At 34.5% G+C, this 19,226-nt stretch overlaps 4 protein-coding genes across 7 annotated transcripts in view; 3 read left to right on the top strand and 1 right to left on the bottom strand.

Moving 5' to 3' along the window:
- The window catches only part of LOC108966681 (UDP-glucuronosyltransferase-like), a gene marked incomplete in the record, with an annotated part of 13,885 nt that extends 13,742 nt beyond the window's left edge, over positions 1-143 (top strand). Inside the window, 1 exon segment of the mRNA XM_018929707.1 lies at positions 1-143. Within this exon segment, the coding sequence (XP_018785252.1) occupies positions 1-60 (60 nt within the window).
- Positions 144-1,566: 1,423 nt separating this feature from the next.
- LOC108966680 (UDP-glucuronosyltransferase 2B20-like) lies at positions 1,567-9,204 on the top strand. 4 transcript variants are annotated; one of them, XR_001993200.1, is made up of 4 exons: positions 1,567-1,874; positions 2,907-4,135; positions 6,986-7,085; positions 7,539-7,623. XR_001993200.1 is itself a non-coding variant. In XM_018929704.1 (3 exons), the coding sequence occupies exons 2-3, from the start codon at positions 7,516-7,518 to the stop codon at positions 9,150-9,152; spliced, it is 1,569 nt and encodes a 522-aa protein (XP_018785249.1). In that variant the 5' UTR covers positions 7,056-7,085; positions 7,503-7,515; the 3' UTR covers positions 9,153-9,204. The 4 variants fall into 4 exon arrangements, 3 of the variants coding, with proteins under 3 accessions (XP_018785248.1, XP_018785249.1, XP_018785250.1); XM_018929704.1 differs by lacking the exons at positions 1,567-1,874; positions 2,907-4,135 and adding an exon at positions 7,840-9,204 and having other exon boundaries at positions 7,056-7,085; positions 7,503-7,771; XM_018929705.1 differs by lacking the exons at positions 1,567-1,874; positions 2,907-4,135 and adding an exon at positions 7,840-9,204 and having other exon boundaries at positions 7,060-7,081; positions 7,503-7,771.
- A 3,303-nt stretch (positions 9,205-12,507) lies between these two features.
- On the bottom strand, positions 12,508-14,360 carry LOC108966648 (glycoprotein-N-acetylgalactosamine 3-beta-galactosyltransferase 1-like). Its single transcript, XM_018929662.1, has 4 exons — positions 14,080-14,360; positions 13,201-13,303; positions 12,808-13,095; positions 12,508-12,702 (listed from the first exon to the last, which is right to left on the bottom strand). Exons 1-4 carry the CDS (start codon positions 14,319-14,321, stop codon positions 12,508-12,510), a joined length of 828 nt encoding a protein of 275 aa, XP_018785207.1. The 5' UTR covers positions 14,322-14,360.
- Positions 14,361-15,824: 1,464 nt separating this feature from the next.
- LOC108966663 (glycoprotein-N-acetylgalactosamine 3-beta-galactosyltransferase 1-like) lies at positions 15,825-18,091 on the top strand. Its single transcript, XM_018929679.1, has 4 exons — positions 15,825-16,329; positions 16,666-16,768; positions 17,499-17,786; positions 17,870-18,091. The coding sequence occupies exons 1-4, from the start codon at positions 15,830-15,832 to the stop codon at positions 18,062-18,064; spliced, it is 1,086 nt and encodes a 361-aa protein (XP_018785224.1). The 5' UTR covers positions 15,825-15,829; the 3' UTR covers positions 18,065-18,091.
- Positions 18,092-19,226: the final 1,135 nt, after the last annotated feature.

Genomic DNA, 19,226 nt, shown 5'->3' with positions numbered 1-19,226 from the left:
GTGCTGGCGGCAATATTTAGTAGCAACGATAACGCGCATAAGAAGCGAAAACGTGATTAATAAGTTGTTGAACATAATTATTTATATACATTTGTATATAGTATGTTAAGTGCTGTTATTTCAAAGGCTATTTTTAGGAGGAAGCGTAACTATGATGATGACTGAAGAGTAGTTTGCTCTCTTCGAAGGTATACCGATAGTATAAATAATGCGTACGGAAAATTTCATTTGCTGATAACGCTCTTATATGTAACATACAATAGATATAACAAATAATAAATTCGTGCAAGTATTTAGACAAAAGTATCAAAAACATTTTTTTGTAATAAATATGCTTCACAATTTATTTGTAGACAGCAAAAGGTATTTCTATATAATCTTTTTGAATTTATCGATGGTTGAAACAGATTAGATATGTGTAGAACTAATTGTTTGGGTGATACGCAGTATAAAGTAACTTTATTGCTCAGATAAGTTTTGGGAATAAGTAAGACTGTGAGTATTCAAAGCTCTTCAGTTTTATACTGTATTTATTTAGGGTTTTTAATCTATCTATCAAACAAATCTCAATCATCGCGATTATTTGGTTGAATTCATCCAGGCATTACACCAACCAAATCTCGAAAATATGGAAATTAGTTTTAGGGGTCACGCTTTTTCTTTGCAAACTAACAATGTTACTAGTACTTAACGCTAAAAAGTTTAGACTTGAAATATGCCATTAAGTTTTTATTGCGCTCGGTACATCAGGAATATAATTCAGATGTTCGCTATATTTTATGTGGACGTTGGTTTTAGTACGATAACAATAAATAAAGGTATAACGATACCCATTATGTGACACTGAAATTAATTTGATAATGAAACCGTTATTATTACCTCATGTTATCTCCAGCCTTCGAAAACCGCATCGTCATGCCATTTACCTTATTTAAAATTATTCCAGTTTCATTCAATTGTTTGCTAGATATTTATATTCGTGATCAAACACTTTTAAACTTGATAACTCAAGTGTTTGATTATAATCAGTTAATTTTTTCACTTTTATTTATACTTGTAATGGTTTAAATTCATGTGCTCTTAGTTAGACGTGCCATATGGTGTTATGTTGTTCGTCGTTAATTAGCGATTGAGAATTTGGTTTTATTTATTTGTTTTTGCTTACTCTACAGCATCAATAAATTTAATTTTGATAATACTTAGTCTATATCAACATCTGATACAATCTGCCTGAAAAGAGCTAAATATAAATTACTATAATTTTTACTTAATAAAATTTTACTCGTCAACAAAACCATTTATTTGTTGTGTGTGAGGTACAAGGGGTTTACATTTGTATTCGTAGATCGTGTATTTGCATGGAAATTTACTAAACTCAGAGCGACTGAATCGAAAAGTCGCTCTAATGTCATTATTATTATGAAATACAATTGATTCACATAGGATTTGAGCAGAAACTAGTTGTGAGAGCGAGTTTGAGCGTTGGTTAGAATGAAAATGTCGTTCCTAAACATGATTTGCAAAAATCACAATTTAGTTTTAGTCGTTTTGCATTTGATGGCGATATTCCATTCTTCAGTTATATAATTCACGATAAATTTTTAGAAGCGCCACGAAAATGAAAAGTTTTTCACCATTAAACATATTATTTTTATTGTGTGTACAATTGTGCTACTTTGAAAGATTATATGCTGTAAAGATTTTAGCAATATTCCCCTTTCAGGGGCGTTCACAATATATTTGCGTGGAAAATTATCTAAAAGCATTGGCTGCAAGGGGTCATGAAATGACTGTGATCTCAGAATTTCCACAGAAAAAACCGGTGCCGAATTTCCGTGATGTTACAATTATAAACAAAGAAAGATTTTTTGAGGGTGAGTATATTTTTACCCGAGATTTTACACAAGATTTTGAGAAACTGGATGTGGCCCCGCCCTCTAATAAGTTTAATATACAAGTACATATCTACTAAGCCACTTAAGCTACAATAACCAAATTCGCGGAGCCCAGCCACGTCTTATAAGAACTTCTACCGGCTTGTGTGAAAATGGATGAACTCGGAGGATAACCCTACTCACTTCCCATATAACGGTAATGTTAAAAAATACTAAAAGCGTTAATAAGTAAACGCGACAGATACATAAGGTAGAACTTTATGGTTGAGAGAGCTTTATGAGGGCCGGTGTGAAAATTGGACGATGGCCGTGGCACCGCCCACTTTTTGTGAAATCCCATATGAAGGTACTCGTCCAAGTCGATTTCGACCTTTTTATATTCTTATATCCTATTGAAAAAATGGACGAAATCGGACAACAACAACGCCTATTTCCCATGTAACACAATTTCAGATACTACTTGATTCCTTCAGCTTCCAGTACACAAATCAAGAAGCGTTTAATATAACGCGATTAAACTTTGCACGAAAAATGTTTTTACTGTGTGCCACCTTATGACCAAAAATTGTCTAAGTCCAATTAAAACTGTTCAAGCGACTACATACCGAGAATTTCGATCCCGGTAGTTGACTTTTGATCGAAAATGCCGGTCAATGTGTGAAATATATAACGTAGATAATCCAATACTTCCCTTAGCCCCCAAATATTATACTTAATATACATATTTTCGAACTTCGGCGTGACTTTGTTATCCCAGTGTATCTTTGTACCTAATATATATGAATTGGACTTAGCCCATATATAACTAATATCAGGATTTTCGAAAATCCGGTTGACTTTACTCTATATGATTGGTTTTACAATCTACTTAAATAATTTTACTTTGATTCTTGCAAGACGCAAGAGTATAAAAAGTTCGGTGGCACCCGAACTTAGTTCTTGCTTATTTATTCCTTTCATTATTAATTATGTGCATATATTAAAATACTTATTATTTTATTTATTTTAAAGACTTCAAATTGGATGACTTTATGACCACAATCAGCAAATGGGAAGAGCTAAACTGGGGCATAGAATTCTTAACCGTACCCACGCGCAGGGTGTTAGAACACCCGGAAGTGCAGAAATGGCTGGCAAATGGCGTCACATTTGATTTACTCATTGTAGAAGTGCTGCAACAGGAGGCGCTGTACGCACTGTCATATCATTTTAATGCATCGCTCATCGGTGTATCGAGCTTTGGTACTGATATGCGCATCGACGAACTGGTGGGCAATACCTCACCACTCTCTTATGTGCCGTCAGTTTTAAGCACCAACAGTGATCATATGAGCTTTTACCAACGTCTGGAGAGTTTATATAAAAATATTGTCGAGTGGGTGCATAACCATTTTATTATGATACCTTTACAATATGAAATATATAAAACTTATGTGAGCAAACCCACAGCTGATTTTATGGCAATAAGAAAGAACTTCTCGCTGCTGCTGCTGAATCAACACTTCTCGATGAGCATACCACGTCCATACGTGACCAACGCCATCGAAGTGGGTGGCTGGCATATAGACCACAAACCGAAAGCTTTATCTGCCGATATGGAAGCTTTTATTAACGCTAACCCAAATGGTGCTATCTTTTTTTCTTTGGGTTCCAATTTTTTTAGCAAAAATTTGTCTAAAGAAAAACTTGCTATTATTTTGAATGTTTTTGCCTCATTACCCTATAATATATTTTGGAAGTTCGAACTACCGGAATTACTGGGAAAACCACAAAACGTCTACATTGATAAATGGTTTCCACAAGCCGATATATTGGCACATCCCAATGTAAAACTCTTCATTACACATGGTGGGCTATTGAGCACGATCGAGGCAATTCATTACGCAAAACCGTTAGTGGGTATACCGATATTCTACGACCAACATCTAAACGTGGCGCGTGCGCAAGCGAAAGGGTTCGGCTTAGGTGTGAACTTGAAGAATTTAAATGCCGGTGAATTAAATGATACCATACTGGAGGTTCTGAATAATCCCAAGTACGCCCAGCGCGCTCGCGATCTCTCTCACCGCTATCACGATCAGCCGTTGAAGCCGTTAGAGAAGGCAATCTATTGGACGGAATATGTGCTGCGTCATAAGGGCGCGCCGCATATGCGCGTGGCTGCACAAGATTTGAATTTCATTGAATATCATAACTTAGATGCGATTGCTGTGCTGTTCGGCCTACCGTTACTGGCATTGGTAATTATGGTGTGGGCAAGCTGCCGATTATTAAATTTGATAACTGAGAAATTGATTGATCAAGAGAGAAAAGTAAAGCAGAATTAATTCATTATGAAGAGTAGGGATGGAAATGGGATTACTGTAGCCAGAGAGTAAAAGCCAGTACAAGCTAACCCAATACTCACATAACTTAGAACTAGAGTTCTTCGAATGTTTGTAATCTTGAAAAGCTTAAGGAAAATTTGCATCTTTACGTAATCATAATATGTATGTGTCTTGAAGGTCAGTCACATAACTGTAAATTTTTACCACTTCCTAATAAATTGTATTATCTTTACTTTTAAAAACACTAAATCTTATTAAAATAAACCTTCAGGATTTTCAACAGCCAATTGCTTCTTTGATAGCATCTTGAGCTTTAATTTTGTGCGTTAAAGTATAGAGAACATTTACAGTTTCGCAGTGCGGATTAATCCAATGTATAAGTACTTGGTAGGAATTGTTTTTGGATCCAGGAGTTGTGTTTTTGGATGAATCAAATAGAAATAGAGATTTATTTCAACACATTAAATCAAAAACTTAGAATCCATCATTTTCAAATAAATATATAATATATCGTACTAATATATAGAATATATCTATGTATGTATTGCTATGTGTGTAAGGCCGAAAAAAGAAAAATACTTAAGTTTTTAAGTTTTAATTAATTTTGTGTAGTTGCTGAATATCAGCATTTTCTATGCCCAATTGACTTGAACTGAATAATAACCGTTAGTCGTTCAAGCGTGCTAATGAATTTTACGCTGCATATCTACTTGCCTCTTAAAATGCCTCAATAAAATGTGGCGTAATTTCGAGGAAAAAGAGTGTGCTGTTATTATGTGGCCAAGTACAACTGGGCAAATAAAACAAAATATCGATAAAGAAAATTACGACAAAGTAAATTGTAACAAATGCACAAAAGCGGTACCTTAGATCCGATTGCAACAGAAATTTATGGAAAATTCATCTCAAATCAAATCAACAAAATATATCACAAATATTATATAAAGTTTTTGAGTTTCTTCATATATCGGTTCAAACTTTTGAGAATCATAGTGCAAATTTGTAAGAACCTAAGTCGAAGATAAGAAAATATTGAGCAACACCATTAAAGAAGAAGAATTAACTCACAGTAAAATTTGAGCAACGCAAAATTTTTTTGTAATGCCTCCTTTGGCTGGCTTCGCAGGGATGCAAGTCGATGGTCAGAGTGCTTTTCGTGGTGGCTTTGGTTCTATATTTTGCTAGGTAAAATGGCCCACTAACTTATACCTTGGAGAAGGTATACTAAGTTTGACTCGATGTTTGCAACCGAAGTTTACATTTTTCCTTCCAGTTTGCCTTTATACATTCATCATCATCATTTCTCTAATATCTTATGCAGTTTTATCACAAAGCTTTCGGTTAGTCGCTGAATTTAGCCATTAATTACCAGCAGCCATGATTATATTTGAACCCAAAATATAGCTATATGTAAATACAACTTATGTCAGCTAAGTCTTTTCGCAACTACTAAAACTATATAGTAGATTATTATGCTTAAGTGCGTTTGGTTGATGAAAGGAATACATGTGTAAAGATATGTGCGTGAGAATTACATGATAAACAATAGAAATTGTGAGTCGGGAAGTTCTTTTCCATGAAATATATTAATTTAATCTCTCCATATGAGAGCGGTACGATAAATATTTAGCCTCACCACCCGATGGCACCATGAGTAGAGAATTCACTATCCTGTAGTATGTAAATAATTTTAGGAGGACAGTAGTTAGTGTTACAATAGGTAAAATATCAGTAATTTTGGTAATACTTATGAATTCGGTGGCTACTAGTATGGGATTAAGACCAGCAATAGCATAATTCGCCTAAGGTGTTTATTGCGCTTTCCGAGTATAAACAATTTCTATATATACAATACATATATTATATTTACAGTTTTGTTGTATTTTCTATTTATGATAACACACGCTATTCTTGCCAAATTTGTCATGAAAAAATAGGTTTTGAAGAAAATTAATGGCAAAGATAAGGCGGCATTGCCCCTTCGACTGTTTGTCAAAGCTAAAAAATTGCAAAACTTTATTTGAACATCCTATTATTATACATACTAACTGAAGTTTTAATTTGTTGGGGTTCTTTTAATAAGGTCTTATTTCTTATTTTAAATTATCTCACACGCAATCTCATCAATGTTTGTAAATACTCAACATTGTATAATAATAAAGCTTACATGCAAAGGCGGTTATAAAATATCACATGCAATGTCCACTTAATACCGAGCCAATATAATTAGTAGTATTATATAATATATATAGAGTATATACTAGACATGCAACGGATTATAATAGAACGCACAATGAAATCAGAAAAATTTAACCCGGGAGAGCGTACTTCAGGCACAATGGCTCCTAACATATAAAACAATGTTGGCAACCTGTTTTAAAATCTCTCATCTGCAACCTTTTTTAAATCCATTTAATTTTGAACCTTCTTATATCATGTTCATATCTTATTATCTTATACTATTGGATCCAAGTTGATCATCGATGATATATTTAAAATATCTTGATTTTACTAGAAATAAAAATATTGAAGGATCGATGAAAATCAAGCTGTTAAATGAACAAAGCTAATGGATGCAACTTAGGGTTAGCAGATGACATACATACATATGTCTGTGAGACAATAAGCAAGCGTTTATGATAAACAGCATTAGGATATACATATCATAGCGTGTTAGAAATTACCCTTCCTACAGTTTTCGGATTTGAAAATTACAATAAATAGGTAAATACTAATGATTATTAAATACATATATTTGTACAGAATCTGACTTCCTGGCTAAGATATTCTTATATATAATGCACAGTTGGTTGACTTCGTTTAGTCATCGTAATGCGGTCGGATTTATTGCAACGTAACGTGAGTAAGTTAATATAAAATAATTTAAAGATATGTATTAATTTTATCGAACAAAAATTCCAATCAAAAAAATTTTATTTTAAATATCATTAAATAAATGTAACATCAATGTGGAACAATGTATGTAAATATATAGGTTAATGGTTCGCAAATAAATTCCGTGATGGTTGCTCTAATAGATAGAACCAAAAACCAAACGATCTCTTTAAAGTATCTTCATTTTATTGTATTTTACAAACACGAAAAGTTTTTTTGGACATAATGAGGTTATGACTGCAACAAGCACTAGAAATCACAGTTACAAGTTACAAAAAAAAAAAAAAATTGGAAAAAGTTGCTAAGCCATTAAACGGCATTCGTAAATAAATATAAAATAGTCGCAATAAAATATAAAATTATTTAACAGTTTTTATACCGACAGACATTGGTGAAAGATGCTCACCCAATTTTTCTTCAGGTTGCTACTTTCGGCTTATATCAGCTTAAACGCCCTACAGCAGACAAATGCTGCCAACATTTTAGCGATATTTCCCTTTCCAGGACCATCGCAGTATATTTGTGTGCAAGCGTATTTGAAAGCTTTAGCGGCGCGCGGTCATGAAGTTACCGTGATTTCAGCTTTTCCACAGAAAAAACCGCTACAAAATTTTCGCGACATATCAATAGCGGAAGTACTAGATGGCTACGAAGGTACATATACATTTTTGGATAGATATTTTCCAAATTTACTAACATAACTGTATAACTATCGCTTTCAGAAACTATCGTGGATGTAATTAAAGAGGAACGCAATAAATGGCAAGAATTAAATCTGTATTATGACTTTTTTACCAGTGGCACTTTGTCGGTATTGAAAAGTCCAAAAGTTCAAGAATTATTGCATTCTAATGAGCATTTCGATCTCATAATTGTGGAAGCAATACAATTGGATGCGATTTATGCCTTGGCTCAACATTACAATGCCTTACTTATTGGCGTATCTACATACGGTACAGATCCGACAATCGACGAATTAGTGGGCAATACTTCACCCATATCGTATGTGCCGTTACCGCTCTCACAGTTGAGCGATCGCATGAATTTCTGGCAGCGTTTACAAAACTTGTGGCATCATTTGTTGCACCAAATACACATGCATATTTTTTACTTGCCCAACCAAGCTGCCATTTACAAGCAATACTTTCCCAATTCCACTGCCGATATATATGCGGTACGCAAGAATTTCTCATTAGTGCTCCTGAATCAACATTTTTCCATCAGTTTTCCACGCCCATATGTACCTAATGCAATCGAAGTGGCCGGTATGCATATAAGCCAACGTGCTGGCAAATTACCTACCGACATAGCAAACTTCATCAGAGATGCAAAGCAAGGCGCCATCTACTTCTCTCTGGGTTCGAATGTGAAGAGTAAAAATCTGTCGAAAGAGAAACTTGAGATACTTATGCGTGTTTTTGCTTCGCTACCCTACAATATACTTTGGAAATTCGAAGCTACCGAACTACCAAACAAACCGCCTAATGTATATATTAACAAATGGTTTGCCCAATCCGATATACTGGCGCAACCCAATGTGAAATTATTCATATCTCACGCTGGTTTGCTCAGCACAACCGAAGCGATTCATCATGCCAAGCCATTGATTGGCATGCCCGTCTTCTTCGACCAATTTCTCAATATGGAGCGTATTAAACGTGCCGGTATCGGCGTTTTCGTTGATTATAAATATTTCACTTATGATGAGTTGCGAAGTGCCATCGTTGAAGTTATGGAAAATCCAAAATATACGCAAACGATCCAGCATATGTCGCGGCGTTACCATGATCAGCCTATGAAGCCGTTGGACAAAGCAATCTTTTGGACGGAGTACGTGTTACGTCATGGGGGCGCGCCGCATATGCGTGTTGCCGCCCAAGAATTGAATTTTATACAGTACCATAGCTTGGATACATTATTGGTATTGGTTGGTGGCGCGATGTTGGTTTTATTAATACCTTCATGGTTTGTATATAGAAATGTGGGGCGATTGCTTTTGGGAGACCGTGGAAAGATCAAGCTAAAGCACAACTGAAATTTAAAATGTAAATTAAACTTAAAAATATAACCTCATTTTATGTTTTAGAGTGAAAATTTTAAAAGAGCTTATCATTCAGAAGCTTAGCTTTACTTTTAATATCAGTCGCTAGTCAATCTCGTATCGTAATATTTTTAGTCGGTATTCGTAGACGATTTACCCTACCTTTCAAGCGATCTAATCCTATAATCGGCGCATCATTGCCGAAACAAAAATTGCAAGAGATTATGAACGCATTTTCTTCATTGCCCGTGAACGTATTGTGGAAATTCGAGAACACAGATCTGGCGGGTAAACCAAAGAATGTCTTCATAAACAAATGGTTTCCACAACCGGACGTACTTGCCCATCCTAAAGTAAAACTGTTCGTTACACATGGTGGTATGCACAGCCTGATAGAAGCGGTACATCATGCTAAACCAGTTGTGGGCATACCAGTCTTCTACGATCAATATTTAAATGTTGAAAAGGCCGTACATAAAGGTTTCGGTGTTGCAATAAACTTCCGAAATTTCACTAGCACCGAACTGCGCGATGCTATCCTAGAGGTGTTGAACAATCCCAAGTACACCGAAAGAGCGCGAGAGATTTCTGCCAGTTTTCATGATCGACCTATGAATCCGCATGATACAGCAATTTACTGGACTGAGTAAGTGCTATGACATAAGGGTGAGAAAGAATTGCGTGTGGAAATTGAATTTCTTACAGCGCCATAGTGTGGACACAATGGCTATATTTATAGTCCGCGATGTTTTTAATGGACTGGCGGTAATATTTAGTAGCAACGATAATGCGCATAAGAATCGAAAAAGTGGTTAATAATTTCTTGGACAGACTTTTGAGATTTAGTGCTGTTATTATTTAGCACTAAAGTATAACTGTAACTGAACATTAATTGTTGTTTGGATAAGATCTAAGACGAAGCAACTCCATTGGTTAGATAGGTTTCAGAAATACGTCAAATTTTTGGGCTCTTTACTGTTCTACAGTTTAATACTAGTACTGTAGTTTTTATTTAGGTTTTTCATTATTTGAACATAAAATTGCAATATCATTCAGCTAAACGATACATAATTCAAATTGGGCGTTATCACTAGCCTTTCAAGCTGCTTTATTAGCTACATCATGCTCAAGTTATCTTTAGCTCTGGAAAACCCCGTCATATAGAGAATATCATCTCTACTATATATATTCATTGAAATTTTATTCAATTATTTACTATTTATAAAGAAAATTAAGCAGCGTTCTTACAAATTATTTATTAGCTATAGTTTAGAGAAAGAGTTTTTATTTAATTATTTATTTTTTGTTCTGCTTACTTTGTATCATAAATAAATATAATCTTTGGTAATAGTTAGTCCACAAATAGAAGTGTGTACATAGAGTAAACAGAAATATATTAGCAGTTGAATTTCATCATTATACTATCCGTCTGATAGGAGTAAAACTTAAATGACTTGCAATCTACTTAATCATAACAAACCATTTGCTCGCTCATTTTGAATAGTTATGTGAGAAGTACTTCGGGTTTTTGTTTGTAGATCTTGTATTTGCGTCGAAATTTACTATACTAAAATGTCGTGCATAAGCATGATTTGCAAAAGTCACAATTCAGTCGCTTCTTCGTCATTCCTACGTTTGCTTAATTTTATATCGGGTTTTCCAATAGCGATGATATGATTTCTAGGTGTCACTTCGGCCATTTTTAGTATGTCATGATTTGTGTTTTTTTTCAATGTATTCAATAACTTTTCAAAAGAAAATGCACAAATTTTTGATGGACAACCATTACATTCACCCGCATTGAGACTTTGGTGTGGTACTTTTTTTCGAATGAATTTTAAGAAATCATTACACGATTTTGTACGAAAGACTGATTTGTACGCGTTGGAAACGCCCAAGTTCAGAAAGACCAAGTTTAGATAATGGGTCTTTGTTCATTACGTGAGTAAATTATTTCTCTTTTTTGGTGAATTCGCAGCAAAAAATTTAATCTATTTGAGTTAGTCAAAAAGTGATTTGGTATATATAGAACTATAGCAGAGTATTAAAAGTTTTAATCTAGCGTTTTGAAATATATACCGCACATATACAATCCATTATTGTAAATCTCTGTATTGCTATGTTTGTCATGTGTGTTCGGCTCAAAAAAGAAAATTAATTAAGTTTTAATTAAGCTTGTACAGTTGCTGAATATCAGCGTATTATATACCCAATCAACTTGAACTCACCATTAGTCGTTCAAGCGTATATAATGAATTATATACTACATATCAACACTCATTTACCTCTAAAAAAGCAGGTCACCAATTGAAATTGACGCAATTTAGAGGCACAGAAGTGAGCAGTAATCATGTGGCAACAAACGAAAGAAAATAAAGATTGGCAAATAAAATAATGTAACGAAAGCGAAAATTTTATTAATCAAAGAGACATACTATTATCAGTCAACTAAAAGCCTTGAGGCCCCTTATTCCTAAGTCTTGTGTAAATTTAGTAGTATAGCTTTATTTGTTTGGCAGATATATGTATATATTCCACTTTTTAGGGGTAGTGCTACGCCTAATTTTCCAAAATTGTCAAACCGTTTAATGAGATTCGTTTTGGTGTTTTGTGAGCGTGGCAGTGATTCGATTACGCCAAACTACAATATCAAATTTCTTATAAACATTTTTGCCAAGTTCTTGATGAGACAGACAGATAGTCACCAGATTCCTACTCCTCTGGTCATCTTGATCGATTACATATATATATATATATACATATTAACCCTCAGGTGCACAAAACTATTATTCTCTCTGTAGCAATATGTTGCAAGAGCTTAAAAAGCTGTTCAATGACCGATATACTGGCGTATCCCAATGTAAAATTATTTATATCTCTCGATGGCTTGCTTTGCACAACGGAAGCGATTCATCATGCCAAGCTCTTTTAAGAGAGCTTATCATTTAAAAGCTCAACTTTGCTTTCAAAATCAATAATAATATATGAACTTGATGCTTTGTCGAGCTTTTTGCATTTGGTGGTGGGTGCCTAGGGTAACAAAGTCTACAGTTGTTAACTATTTATGCGATCATTTTTATCTCTATTGCTTCTCAAGAGCATTGAAGATACATTGATAAACACTTGAGTTTGGAAAAAATGCGGATGTGCTAGAAGTTGTGGCACGTATGTGAAACCATAACAGCGAAACTCTTTATAACAATGTTTTAACCCTCTTTGCTGTTTAGTTTTCTTTCGTGTACTTAGTCACAATAAATATTTGCCAACCTTATACGTTCATAATATATTTCGTGGATCAACTTACATGTTATGAAAATTAAAAATATTGTAATCAAGTGTTCTTCATTTGCTAATTTACAGTTATATCCCATGCATTGAATGGAATTGGTATCTTTACTTCATCCAAACGTAATTTCTTTGGCAGGACTTCCTTCTCTTCCGGTTCATATAATTTGAACTGATACATGAAGAAATCAGTTAAATACATACCCTCCTTTGTCATATAGTGAAAAGAGATCGCGTGTTTTGATAAACAATTTTGACACTGTAAAAAAAAATTATATATATAGATAATTATACATATATATTAGGAGTTTTAAAGAATGTAAGGGAAAAAACATTCCCCGAAAATTAAACTAAATTCTCTTACCACTCGCGGATGATAGATTTCATATGAGAAATACCAAAATGCGTCATCAAAATAGTTTCCAATTAAGAGAGTATGTGGTTCAAGAGGCATGAAACGCAGTTTATTGTATGCATCACGTGAGTCTCCAGGCAGCACACCCACAGAGCGTAAGCACATGCCGATTGCCCAGTCTTCGGCTATAAGCTTATCCTCAGGTGGACATAAATCACTATTTGGCATTGCTGCATTAACAAAACGATGCAGCGCTTCACGGCTTAAGACATATCCCGCACCGCCAGACATGTAGTGCTTCGAAAATATAAATTGAATACATAATTCCCATGTGTTAAGAAAGAACAAGGAGTTTTAGACCTAAAAATGCATCTACGCATCTACATTAGTAATTTTACTTACATTTTTTACTTGGTACGCATACTTAAAGTCGTGTCCAAAATAGATAGGCATATCCGGACTATATGCATAGAGTAAATAGCGCAAATTTTCTACGAACACATACCTATGTTGAATAAGTATATAACTTAATGCTTTATGAGTTTTTTGTTATAAACCTAATTGTCAATAATGTACTTTTTAGATTCTAAGTGATTCCTATCGAATTTAAAATAAAAGCGACTTAAAGAAAAAGAGCGAAAAATTGTCAACAGGCAGCTTATATTGGTCGGGCATATAATATGCCTACAGAGGCAAGCACAAATATATTTTGTAAACTATACAATGCGTGTAGTCTTGGGTTCGACAAACTGATGTAAGCAATTGTATGGAACTATAGTCTTTTTAAGCTTGAGAAAATCATAACATACCAACTGTTCAAATAATCCCACCATCTGAAGGTTTTTTGCTATGATAGATAAACAATTTAGAGACGCGCTTGGTGAACCAAGAGAAATGTCGCGTTGTAAATTATATAGCACTCGCGTCTTCTCTCCCATATTAAATTTGGTATGTCTCCCTTCAAGTTCTTGAAAGGTTTATTCTGCTTTGGAATCAATATTAGTTACAATATTAGTCATGAGATCAAAGCATGAGCTCTACCAAGCTCCATTTCAAATAATTGAGATCAGTTGGCTACTCTCACTCGACTTTTCAGCTTTGAGAATAAGCAAATTGGTGCCACACGATTTTTTATGTAATAAAGGCGATCACTACTCTTTTAAAATAACAATATGGGCTGAACTATGGAAATACCCTCTTTAGCATTCTTGAAGGCAGAGTTTAAGTCGTAGAACTGATGGTAAGTTAAGAGCAATGTGTCTATGTTCACTAAAAACTTACGTGTCATCATCTGCTTTCATAAACCAATCCATCTTATTAGCATATTTTTCATAAACATGCTTAAAAGCTCTTCTCGTTTTCACCCATAAAACATCGTGGGTATCAGTGAAATTTTGCAGAACAAATGTTTCATCCAATTCTGCAGTATACTCGGAGGTTACGAATATCAAACAATTACAACGCGTGCCCCAGGTTCGAAGCACGTCCATGGCCTTCGTCTTGTGATTAGCGGGGTTGGTCATTATCCAACAGAGGATGCGCACTTCATCTTCCAGTTGCTCAGCTAAGCTGTTTTCCGCTCCATGGACTATTTTTTTCACTGCTGATTCATTAATGTTTGGCTTCCTTCTGGTAAGCCAAGTAAACTCTTCCAAATTCACTACATAACTTTTATATTCCAAGTACATATAAACGATGGAGACTAACGCTAGTAGCAAGAATATGCGACGATACTGGAATACCCGAAGACGATCTGACATTTTAAAATTTTAACTGAATTGCATTTTCTAGGCGACATCTTTTGGTTGCAAATTAATCTTTAAGTTTCTTTTGCTACATTAATTATCTCCATTGGTTAATATGTTAGATAAGTTTGAAAGACTGATTTGCACTTATCTCTCTCCTCTCGAAAGCTTCAATATTTGTCAAGCAAGGAATTCTACATTAAATTGAAGAACTTGAAAAAAAGCAATTATAAGGGTATATATATTGTATATTAATTTGTACTAAGTGCATTTTTAAAGCCGTTTATACATTTTTTGATGTTTTGTTATTCCTACTCCCTCAATGGGTAACTCGGCGCTTGGAGATGTCATTACAATGTAAATTTAGCTATTTCTTATTTATAAATCTATAATATGTATTGATATATGTATGTAGTAAATTTTTTTTTGTATATATTCAAGTGACACACAAACTTAAAATCTAGCAACACAAAATCGTTATGATCATTGTTCCTATATGGTGCATTATTTCTATCATGCCGTTATCAGCAAACTTGGCGCAGTGTTTCCGTGTTATCTAAAATTACCAAAAGACCAATTGACAAACAATTTCATGTATATGCTTTGAAGATAACTTATTGAATGCCGTGGCATTGTATGAATGAAACCCATTTCTGACAAGGCCAACTGACATCTTAGTTCGAAGAAATTTTCGTATTGCTTTTGGAAACTAACCAATTAAGAAGCTAAAAATTAAAATGAGATACTGCCGACTAGAGGTGCTTCTGAAACTTTATGGAAGTGCGTAGATTAATAGTTAGTGTCAACTAAAAATTCTTATCGTAGTTGGATTTCATTATTATAATCTTGCAATTTATTGTTCATTACAAAATAGTTTTACGAGTTTTCGTATTATATTCAGCTTTCCTATTCCGGACGAAACACATCCATTTATAGTCGTCACAATTATATTACACTAACATTTAAACTATCTTGGTGGCTAAGCAATGCATTTTGTTTCGAATTCTATTTCTAACACAACCAGTACTTTGAACTTTCTTGGAGATAGCGATAAAGCGGTGAATTTACTAAGATATGCACTTTTTTAAATGAATGTTGATGATTAAAATGTTTGGAAAATGCAAGTACATATATACTATCACAGATTTTCATGTAAAACAATAAAACATTTTTATCATGCTGAAAATAACAAGCCAACCAACTAACAATTTAGTTAATGGCTCCGACAATGATCGCACCGAAAATACTTTGCAACGGCTTTAGTGCAATTTGAACCGCATAGCAAAATGTCAGAGCAAAGAGGGAACATAGCACAAATAGAACCAAAAAAAAGTCTACGTCTGTACCGTCGTCTCGCTTTTGTGACTATAGAAATTGCATTAATAGCAGCATTATTGAGTTATAGGCATAATATAACTAGCTTGGAGCAACTGAGTTGGGTACACGAAGAAAAAGTAAACGTTGAAATGTCAGAAAATACCACGCAAATTAATACCGATTTATCGGAGCTGTTATATAAAGAAGTACGTATACTTTGTTGGGTTATGACCACGCCGAAGAATCACAGAACCAGGGCAATACATATAAAGCGTACATGGGGAAAACATTGCAACCGGCTTCTGTTTGTCACCTCGGAATATGACAAAGAGTTAGGCGAGACTGTAGTTATTAGCGAAGTGGAAGATAAATACGACGTCTTATGGCCTAAAATGAGAATAGCATTCGAGCGAATATACGAAAATTACGCTAATGAGACAGATTGGTTCTTCAAGGCAGACGATGATGCGTAAGTAATCAACATTTCTTTTTATTGCGACGAACATGCAAACGTAAGTCACAAGTGAGTGAGTGAGACAAAAATAATTAACGTTTGTTTACTGTTCAATTCGTGAAGAAAAAATAAATTCTGGTGTAAAATATTTAAGTTGTCACTATGAAGTGTTCCAATGTTGTTTCTTAGTTTATAAATTTTGTAGATTTTGTCAAAAATTCGTTCTCAATGCGTGATCTTACCTTTGATCGTTAGTTTAAGCTTTTGTCATATTAAGCTACTACAATTTAGTATGCTAATAGCATTACACTATTTTATAGGCCTCTCTTTTCTTTCTGTTCTTATTTACAGTTATGCCTTCATTGAAAATATGCGCTATTTTTTATATGCGTACAGCCCGGAAATGCCGATTTACTTTGGATATAAATTATTATATGGCGGGCGAAAGGACGAGGTAAGTTAGAGATAAAGCTAAGTAGGAAACATTTACATGACTTTTGTTATAACTTTTAAGGTTAATATTAAATTTATGGTTTGAAATCAAATATTTAAAAAAGCTTGATCTACTTTCAACATTTTACACTTCTTCATACCACACAAGCCTACAACTATGCTTTAATTGTCGGTGCGAAAAAAATTGCCAGAGCAATAGTTGACCGGTAACCTTATCATAATTCCTTCTATAAACACGGTGTCTATATCATTTTATCTAAACCCCAAAGTAGTCATCAGTCTTACTGACTACTTCTTTATTGCCGTGCTAGCATTATCCAGAATTCTGAGAAGATGTTAAAAGCCAGATGGGTGCCAGATCTGGGTCTACTCGGATTGTTGTCGATTGAATGTGAATTGGCCATTCGTTGCGACGTATCGATTTCAAAGGTGGCATGGAGTCATCAATTGCTGTTTTTGCTCGATTGTGTCATTCAGTATCCTATTATTCTTCGTCCGTTTTGTTTGAATGTGCATAGGCTTCAATTATAAACGGCGGTTTTTCATAGAAACGGAATAAGCATTTCAGTCTGCCTGATTGCGGACTATATCAAAATTTGACGGAGTTGTTTTGTAATAATTTTTAGTTTTCTAACGCTGATCTAGATGAAGTTGATAGGCTTGCAATCTTATTTTATGTAAAATGCTTTATTAACTTTCTTCGTATATTGAACGTATTCATTTAATTTAAGGTTTATATGTCTGGTGGTAGCGGCTTTGTTTCAAGTCGGGAAGCCGTGCGACTTTTCGTCGAATTGGCCATTGTTAATAAAAGTGGCTGCGATATTAATAATCACTATAATCCTGATGATGTCGCTATAGGTGAATGCTTTCGTGCTGTGGATGTGATTGCTGGCGATTCGCGCGATGTGCATGGCGAAGCACGCTTTTATTTATTCGCGCCGTTTATGGTACTTATGCCTGAGGTGATAAATAAACCATTTTGGTATTTCAATTATAGCTTCTATAATCCACGTTCGGTAAGACAGCTTGACTCATTTATAGTATGTGATTTTATATTTTTTAATGTTTTTAAAACGCGAGTTTTTTTTTCTTTTTTCAGTGCAAAGATTGCCTTGCAAAATATCCAATGGCCTTTCATTATATGACTCCAGCAGACATGTATCTTTCTGAATTTTTTGGCTATGAATTTTGGACGATAGACTTACCGGATGAACCGGAGGAGGTTTTACCTAAGAAACTAAGTTGGGATGAAGTAGTCGTGCTGGAAACTGATAATATTTGGAATACTCCATAATTAAATTGTATAGTTGAACAATCACAAGTTTTCAAATGTTATTTAAGGGTAAATGGATGAAACACCGTGTCGCTTAGTACAAATACTGGCAGCTCATTGTTGGATGTATTGAAGGTTTTTCGCCGTGGAATGACATACAAATATTTAGAGTTGAGTATGAGGATATATTTGCAACAATTTCTGTTAGTTTAACATCTAAATATGCAGCAAACTCCCTAACATATATACGCTTCTTCGTACTTGCTTGAAGCTTATAGACAATTTTAAATTTTCTTGTTACTTTGGATACATTTGGATTTCAATTTGAGCCGTTAGCGTGGTCTTAACTCATAACATTAACTATTTTCCTTATTACGACCATTTATAAAGGTGATTTCCCACTTATATGACTGTGCGTTTGTGCTTTTCAGTGTTTGATCGCCAAAAAGCATACAAAAATTTTGGTGGTGTATCTTTCCCGTTACTTAGTGCCTTTCATAAATGTATTTATAATTTCTCTTTCTTACTTCTTTACTTTTTATTTGCATTTGATAAGCTTTCATATTTCTCCTAGCATACCTGCAATTGTTTTTAAAGCCAGTTCACGATGCGCTTGCAACTTTGCGTTTGCATAGCTGCTGCCAGTGCATATTGCTGTCTTCTTACAACTTCTTACCTCCATGAATATTTACATTATTCGTGCAGCGTTACGAAAGTGCATTCTGCTTGCACTTTTACAAGTATTTCTAAAATGGGTAGTGAATATTTTATGATTGGAAATAACTGAAACAAAAGCATTTTTTACATGCAGCTTCGGCGCATGTGGCAAAAAGCATAAACGAAATGGCTGAAAAAAAAAAATTGAAAAAGTTTTCTGCAAACTTTTCGCCGCTGCCGGTCATGCTGTTTATGCGCGCGCAGCTGAGTTTTCACTCCGGAACGAGTGCTGAGTTAACGGTAAAAATAATAAAAACAACAAACACAACGAAGTTTCACCTTAAAAACGACATAACAATTGAGTAAAAATGCCTCGAACGCCGATGCTTGCGCTGGCGCTTCTTACAATTTATTTTTGGCTCGTTCAGCTCATTACTTGAGGTGCCCAGATCCTACTGGCGTTCTATTTATCTCGTTGTGCTTGTCCGGGGCTCTATCGCAAACACTATTTCGCTTACTTTGTTGC

This window comes from Bactrocera latifrons, unplaced genomic scaffold (assembly GCF_001853355.1).
Source record: "Bactrocera latifrons isolate USDA-ARS-PBARC rearing strain unplaced genomic scaffold, ASM185335v1 scaffold_169, whole genome shotgun sequence".
In the NCBI taxonomy this organism is placed as follows: domain Eukaryota; kingdom Metazoa; phylum Arthropoda; class Insecta; order Diptera; family Tephritidae; genus Bactrocera; species Bactrocera latifrons.
Note: the sequence above shows the minus strand (reverse complement) of the source record. Positions and strands in the feature narration are given on the sequence as shown.

Bases quoted from the DNA above. Each gene is read 5' to 3' on its own strand.
- LOC108966680 (XM_018929703.1), top strand. From the start codon at position 1,619: ATGAAAAGTTTTTCACCATTAAACATATTATTTTTATTGTGTGTACAA. The intron at 1,875-2,906 runs GTGAGTATATTT...TTTATTTTAAAG, and splicing joins CAAAGAAAGATTTTTTGAGG to ACTTCAAATTGGATGACTTT.
- LOC108966648 (XM_018929662.1), bottom strand. From the start codon at position 14,321: ATGACCAACCCCGCTAATCACAAGACGAAGGCCATGGACGTGCTTCGA. The intron at 13,304-14,079 runs GTAAGTTTTTAG...TATTCAACATAG, and splicing joins ATGAAAGCAGATGATGACAC to GTATGTGTTCGTAGAAAATT. The intron at 13,096-13,200 runs GTAAGTAAAATT...ATATTTTCGAAG, and splicing joins ATGCGTACCAAGTAAAAAAT to CACTACATGTCTGGCGGTGC.
- LOC108966663 (XM_018929679.1), top strand. From the start codon at position 15,830: ATGTCAGAGCAAAGAGGGAACATAGCACAAATAGAACCAAAAAAAAGT. The intron at 16,769-17,498 runs GTAAGTTAGAGA...ATTTAATTTAAG, and splicing joins ATGGCGGGCGAAAGGACGAG to GTTTATATGTCTGGTGGTAG. The intron at 17,787-17,869 runs GTAAGACAGCTT...TTCTTTTTTCAG, and splicing joins GCTTCTATAATCCACGTTCG to TGCAAAGATTGCCTTGCAAA.